A 7500-nucleotide genomic window follows, 5' to 3' on the forward strand; every position below is an offset into this window, starting at 1 on the left:
GAACCTGCTACTTGGTTTGCCTAAGAGGCCTTCCTTGTTAGCAAACCAAATTCAAGTTTGTGTTTTCCTGACTTTTCCAAGCGAGCGCATAGAAAAGTAGACGTTTGTTTTCTTCAGCAGTCTTGGCATGTTCAATGTCAGACACAGGGGTTATTGGATGGCCTCTACAATTTATCCACGGCGATTCCAAATGTTACGCTCTACTCCGTTTAAAGAGTAAGCAGCTCTCCATCGATCCAATAAAGTAGCAGCAAGACCTGCCTGCCGTGAGTCATCAAATAGTTTTATACTACCCTTCCATTTAAGCCAAGTCATTTCGATGATCTTGGACTTTTTGTCAGCCCGCACGCAGCTCTCTTTGGGAAAAAAAATAAAATCAATAGGCCTGAAATTGCAGTGCCGGTGCTCCGCATCTCATTTCTGTAAATGGCAAGTCAAACACACACACACACACACACACACACTCACACACACACAGATACAAGAGTGTCCATCGCTTATCGGCCCAGGGTTTTTCAATACCCCCGGCACGTGGGCCCCGGCGATAAATATTGCCGGCGAAAGACGCCGCCGAGGCACTGCGTTTGTGTTATCTCGAATGATAAACACAATTTGACATTTTACGCGCATTTAAAATTCAATGCCTTTTGCTCTCAAATCAGCAAACATTATCAAGGTTCTAATTTCCCTTTTTAATAGACAGAGACAGGTGTCGCATGATGATTAGGCCCGGATCTGTGGAAACCGGGGAGTGAGCAGCATAGAGATGCAGGGAACTTTGTCTTCTGTAGGTTTTTCCTCTCTCCTGAGAACCTTGGCTGTGGTATCATAATAATGCCTCACAAACACAGACCGAAATTATAATTACAAACACATTCACAGCTCGCCTCCATCGGGCAGAGAAAGAGAAAGGAAGAGACGCTGGCTCTGTGTCTGACATGAAAACAGAGTGAATGATCTTGACGGAGGTTGGAATGTAGGTTGAGTTTTCCCCTAATGCGACAGATACTAGCTCCTAGACTGGCAGTGTGCCAGCAGGAGTCTGTTTGAACGCCTCTGTCAGTGGGCAGAGTAAACTGTCGTGACGGAGTGTCGGCGATGGAGGGTCACGCTGGTCGGCAGGATTAATGAGTGACTTTCACATACCATAATGTGCATGCTATTTTGTCTCTCTTTCTCTGTCTGTCCAGGCTTCCAAGGGGGGACTGCCTTTAGTGTCTCCAGTTGCCATCTCTCGGCGTCCATTCAGAGGAGCTGCAAAATAACTGTGTGGAGAGCAGGACTGACAGGAGACATGGGCGGAGCTAAAGTCCTGCTCCTGATGCTTGTCATTGGCTGGGACAAGACGATGTGTGTCAACTGGAATCCAATCCCCCGCAAGACGGTCCGGCACACTGGTAAGTGGGCCAGAACCAAAGCCTGTACTGTTTCTTTCCAGGTCCGATGTCAAACTCAGAACTGAAGTGGGGGTGGATGGTAGGCTGGGGGGGGGGGGTTGTTCCTCTTACATCCAACTGAGGCCACTGTCACTGTTTTCTATAGACCTCTCCTATTTCATCCCTCTTTCACTGTCAGTATCTTTTTTTTCTGCTGCTCTTTTCTTCTGCCTTTTTTCCCTTCCCATTTTTTCTTTTTTTCTCTTCCCTGTGCAGCCCCTCCCTTCCTTATCCATGCAGATCTCAGATAAGAACTTCACAGCCTCAACTGTTCTGGCTGCAGACTCATATTTCATGTGCACTCCACAGTAGAGTGTTGTTCTCTGTCAGAATAGCCCCAGTCTCTCTTGTTCCCCCTTTCTTACACTGTTTTAATTTCAATGACTCCACCCCCACCCCAAATGCCCCTTTTCTCTCGGGTGTCGGGATTGACTGGAACACATTTTTTTTTACTTTTTTTTTTTTTTTTTAAGTCAACACGCAGTCAACATTGCACTGAAACAGAAATACACTCACTAATTCACTTAAAAACCATCCCCGATGCTGCCTGCACTGTCTGACCAACTCACAAAGTCATAACACAAGCAAACAGATGGACACAATAAACTCTGGTCAGAGAAAATAAACACAATCACGAGAGGGGAGAGAGAGAGTGACAGAGAGAGAGATAATAAAGCCAATTGAATTGAATTGAGAGACAGAGATTTCCTTTATTTCAGCTGAAGAGGAGAGAATGGGAGTTGCAAGCATGCTGCCTTAAAAGGGCAGGAAATGGTCTCGGAGGAGCAAACCCGAGTGGAGAGACGGTGCAAAAGAAAGAAAGAAAGACAGAAAGAAAGAAAGAAAGAAAGACAGAGGGACAGGGAAGAAAAATACACACAGACCCTAACCTTGTGCATGCTGTGTCGTGTCGCGTGTGGCTGTATATGAATAGCAAACCACATAAACAATAGTTCTGCCTATGTAGCTTCAGTGGAGGACTAGGAGAGGAAAAAAACAAAAAGGATAGAGGCTTGGGAGGAAAACAGAAGGACAACAGAAAGAAAAGAGAGAGGAAGACAGAGAGTGAGAGGGGGGAGGGGGGATGGCTAACGAGTCAGTGTGTATGCAGAGTGCTTGGACAGGCAGTTTGAGGGATTTAGAGTTTAGTTTTTGGAGGGGGTTGAGATGAGAGCAGAGATAATATTTACTCCCACACACACCCCCCCCCCCCCAACCTCCCTCCACACCCCTCTGTGCTGACCCCACCTCTGTCATTATGTGTGGAAGAAACACAAACAAATCTAACTACTTTCTCTCTCTCTCTCTCTCTCTCCCTTCTCTCTTTCTCTCTCCCTCTTCCTCCCCCTCTTGCTCTTTCTTTCCCTCTTCTCACCTCTTTTCCTCACTCATCAGGCTCAGGCTGCATTTGAATTGAGCTGCCCATTAGTCGCTTGTTTTCAAATGTGCAGCTCAAAAATAAGCTTGTTAACCCGGTGGCCTTCGGAGACAACTAGAACATTTATTATCATGGAGACGGGAAGCCTCCCTGCTGCCCCTTCGCACATCACCCCCCCCCCCCCCCCCCGCCCCCACCACCACTGTTGCTGTCCTCCCACAGACACACTCCATCTCACTAACCACCGCACCGCTGTCAGAGACAAAGAAAGAATCAACTGGCGTTCTTTATAAACAAAAGCCAAAGACACAGAGAGAAAAGTGTTTCTGTGGGTATGTGTATGTGTAGTGGTATGTGTGTTTATAGATAAGTGTATGTGTGCATGTTGGATGGGTGTGTATGTACGTGTATGTGTACGTGTACATGTGCGTGCGTGTGCGTGTGTGTGTGTGTGTGTGTGTGTGTGTGAGAGAGCGAGAGAAAGAGTGAGAGAGTGAGAAAAAGAGAGCGAGAGAGAGAGAGATGTAATGCCTGGCACTGAAGCTTTTTTTCTTTATTATGGCTTTAATCTAGCGATTGGATTTTTGTATGGCCGCAGTTCCAGATGAGTGAGCACACAGAGCGGTAACAACGTCCCGTGCCACTACCCTCCCTGTCCCACCAACCTCAGCTCCGCAGCTTCTCAGCTTCCGACAAATTTGACAAATGCAGGAAGTGGGCGAGCGCGGTGGCCACGGTAATGGCTGCCGACGGCGCGCACCGGGGAGGAGTGCGCAGGAGTGGAAGACGGAACGGAGGGAGGGAGGGAGGGCTGTGTGTGTGTGAGAGGAAGAGAGAGGCCGGCCGTGCCGTCCCAGCAGAACACTCTCTAACCCCCAATTACTGTAATGACTGGTTCCACAGGGGAAGGTGGAGCCTGCAGCGTATGTGTGTGTGTGTTGTGTGTATTTATGTGTGTGTCAGTATACATAGTCTACATACAGTGTGTGTGTGTGTGCGTGTGCGTGTGCGTGTGCGTGTCTAAGCATGCATGTATGTGTGTGTGTGTGTGTGTGTGTGTGTGTGTGTGTGCATGTCTTTATGTATCTTGGTGTGCACATCAATGTACACAGTGGTCAGACGGGTGTATGTCTGTCCATGTCCCACCCATGCATGCATTTGTGTCTGTGCTTCTGCCAAGACTTGTGGATACACAATCTTATGTTAGGTATACACAATTTAAGTACACTTGTGTGTTATGCTGTCAGAAAGCCCCGTAACATGTCTAAGAGGCACTCTATCCAGTGCTGGTTTTATAGATCCAGTATTTATCACTAGGAGCAGATAAACCCCCCCCCTCGTCCTGAGTGCCCAGATCTTGCTGTTGGCCAACAGCTGGCTAGCGTGCGCAGGTCTTTTACCCCGCATCAATCCACCTGTCAGCCAGCCCCGACCCCCACCAGCCGGCGGAGGGGCTTTTCAAAGGTGCCACTCCACAGAAAAGGTCACCACTGGAGCAAAACTGAGCTCCGGACTCCTACAGCGCTCTACACTGAGTCATAACCTTTCCTCCCCTCCTCCTCCTCCTCCTCCTCCTCCTCCTCCTCCTCCACCTCCCCCACCGTCTGCGTCGTTCGTGGTTCTATTTTGGTTTGCTTTCTCTCAGCTGTCCAGTATTGGCCTGGTATGTATGTATGTATGTATGCGCGGCTGCCTGTAAGAAAAGTTCCCCAAAGCACTCGATTTTTATTCTCTTGGAGACTCGCTCCTCTCGCTCTCTCCCTCTCCCTCTCCTCAGCTCCCTCTTGGTGTCTGATTTGGTGTTTTCCCGTCTTTTTTCTGGTGTTAATCCACTTATATGATTTCAACCCATCAGCCGTCGCACTCCCATACTCGACTAGTGCACCACTCCCTCTCATAATCTCCTGCAATTACCGCCTACCCCTTCTCCATCCTTCCCTGTCTCCTTCTCTCTTTCTCTATTCCTCCCTCTCTCCCTCTCTCCCTCTCTCCCTCTCTCTTTCATGGCTGGTACAGCTCAATAGGGTTCCCGTCACAGCACTCTCCATCAACTGTTCCCTCATACCCTCTCACTGACTGCCTCCTCCTCTCTCCCTCTCTCTCTCTCTTTCTCTCTCCCTCCCTCCCTCTTTCTCTCTGTCTCTCTGTCTCTCTCTCTCTCTCTAGTGTCTCATTTTCATACATGTCTGTCTTTCTTTCTTTCTCCTCTTTTTTCACTCTCTCCGCTTTGCCAGTCAAACTGCCTGCCTGTCTACCCCTCTGCTGCTGCCGTCTCCCTCTGTGCGCGCGTGTGTGTGTGTGTGTGTGTGTGTTTATTTCGTTTTGTTGTGTTAATCCACTTCTACATTTCCTCCCTGTCTGCAATCGCACTCCTCCGCTCGACATCTCCCTGTGCCCCTCTGCACCACTCCCTCACGTAATCTACAGCAATTACAGCCGTCGCTCACTCACACACACTCCCTCTCTCTCCCTCTCTCTCTCTCTCTCTCTCTCCCTCACTCCTTCTCCATCTCCTTCCAACCCCCTGCAGCCCCACACACCCCTCTCTCTCTCTCTCTCTCTCTCTCTGTTCTCATTCGGTCCCACCCTTGCTTTGCTTCTCAATGGGTCTCTGCCAAAGAGATGCAACTCTGACAGGTCTTTTTCTTCTTCCAGAGGGCGAGAAAATAGTGTTAGTGGTTGTGTTTGTATTATGGTTTGTGTAATTGTGTGTGTGTGTTATTGTGTGTGTGTGTGATTGTGTGTGTGTGTGTGTGTGTGTGTGTGTGCCTCTGTGTCTGTGTAATATATTTTTTTTTTGTCTCCATGTTACTGCTTCAAAGAGCTTAAAATAGCCCTTTAATTACAGCAGTGTGTTGAGCTGTGCGGTGGTTATGAGCTATAAGCAGAGCCTGGCTGTATTTATAGTAAATCTGTCTCTGAAAAGAGCAGTGGAGCAGCTTAGGCACACACACACACACACACACACACACACATGGACAAACATCAGAGGAGACCTAAGTGAGTCCAGCTCCTTGGCCCAGCCTGGTCCCACCCCATACACACACACACACACACACACACACACACACACACACACAGGCACATACACACACGCAAATATATACAGGCACACACTCTTGACCCTGTGCTTTGAATCCTTCATCTCTCATTTAGGTCAGGACTAGAGGTGGACCCATCATCTCAGCGGGCAGAGGGAGGTTGTCCTCTGGCGACCCGACACACCTCTTTTCCTCTGTCAAACGTGCACATCTGTTTCATCACTTTGGCCTATTTTTGGGATTCGGCTCTCCTCACTTTGTGTCTCTTTCATCCATCCTTCAGCGCCAAAGTCGGGAGGGCATTCTCTCTTTTTCACTCTTTCTTCTTTTTCAATCTTTTTCTGCTGCTTTTTCTCTCTCTCTCTCTCTCTCGGCCTATCTCTATCTCTGTCGTCTCTCTTCATTATTCCTAACTACTCCCACGGCTGTTCCTCACCACGGCGTTCTTGGCTGCTGCTCTGTCATACGAAATACAAGGAACACAAAAGGGATCTCTCATTTATCACCCTCCCAAACATACACACAGTCACACACACAGACACACATTAGCACACACACACACACACACACACACACCACACACACACACACACACGCACACACACTCTCTCTCTCTCTCTCTCTCTCTCACACACACACACACACACACACACACACACACACACACACACACACACACACACACACACACACACCCTGTCCCCCAAAGTGTGCATAAGCCTCAAGGCTGCCCCTCTGTGGTGGTACAAAGTAAATACACCCCCCTTTTCCCTATAGCTGCTATGTAATTGACATCTGCGGTGAGCAATAATTAAAAATGACTCTCTACAAGCGCAGCCAAAGTCTCTGTGTGATTGGGCGAAACACTTGAGATGGTGAGCAGGTATCCAGAGGCACTCTTCAGGCGTGTGTGCATGTGTGTGTGTGTATGTGTGTGTGTGTGTGTGTGTGTGTGTGTGCTTGCCGTGCTAGTTGTCTGTGAAGCCAAGCAGATGTGCGTTGCCTGCCTCCAGGGACATTGCTTCCTTTCTTCTGCTCCCCTCTCTTCTTGGCGCAGGCTGCACTCTAATATTAATACACTGCTGTTCTCTAGGTAATAACTGAGCTTCCACACTGATTCCCTGTTTTCGAATTCTGCTTCCTATTGCTGTCTCTCTCAAGCCTAAGGCGATCGCTCTATCCCTTTCTCTCTTTTCTTCTCCTGTTCTCCTTCACTCTCTCTTTCTCCTTCTCCTTTGTCTTTCTCATCCCATATTTTTTTACCTTCCTTCATCTACCCTGTCTTTCCCCTCCCTTTTCTCATTCCCTCTTCTCCCCCTCCATCTCTCCTCCTCTGTTTGTTCAATCCAGTCGGGCCTGACAGGGCTTCAGTCGGTTTGTCTGTACACGATGGCCGGCTGTAAATCAGACCTGACGCCTCTTCCTTTTAGGAGCTCAGGTTCTGCTTTCAGTGTGAACAAGATACATTATTCATAATGATCCCCTTGTATTAATAGTGTCACTTTACGGAAAAAGCCAGCATCACAATTTTTTCACCGGAGTCTGTTGTCTGTATAGGCAGCACATGGAAGACGAGAGTAATGAAGTACTGTACATAAGTACTGTTATGAAAGTAACACTGTCTCAATGTCTCACTTTAACTCTC

At 48.3% G+C, this 7500-nt stretch overlaps 1 protein-coding gene across 1 annotated transcript in view; it reads left to right on the forward strand.

The window, feature by feature from the left end:
- Nucleotides 1–7500, forward strand: part of sema4c (sema domain, immunoglobulin domain (Ig), transmembrane domain (TM) and short cytoplasmic domain, (semaphorin) 4C) — a 47030-nt gene that overhangs the window by 25339 nt on the left and 14191 nt on the right. Inside the window, exon 2 of the mRNA XM_076269868.1 lies at nt 1191–1397. Within this exon, the coding sequence (XP_076125983.1) occupies nt 1295–1397 (103 nt within the window). The 5' untranslated portion in view covers nt 1191–1294. The remainder of the gene's footprint in view (nt 1–1190; nt 1398–7500) is intronic.

Source organism: Alosa pseudoharengus, unplaced genomic scaffold, assembly GCF_046254945.1.
Source record: "Alosa pseudoharengus isolate Yale_2024_CS ecotype anadromous, Long Island Sound unplaced genomic scaffold, YU_APseudo_1.1 YU_APseudo_1.1_scf_6, whole genome shotgun sequence".
Taxonomy (NCBI): Eukaryota; Metazoa; Chordata; class Actinopteri; order Clupeiformes; family Clupeidae; genus Alosa; species Alosa pseudoharengus.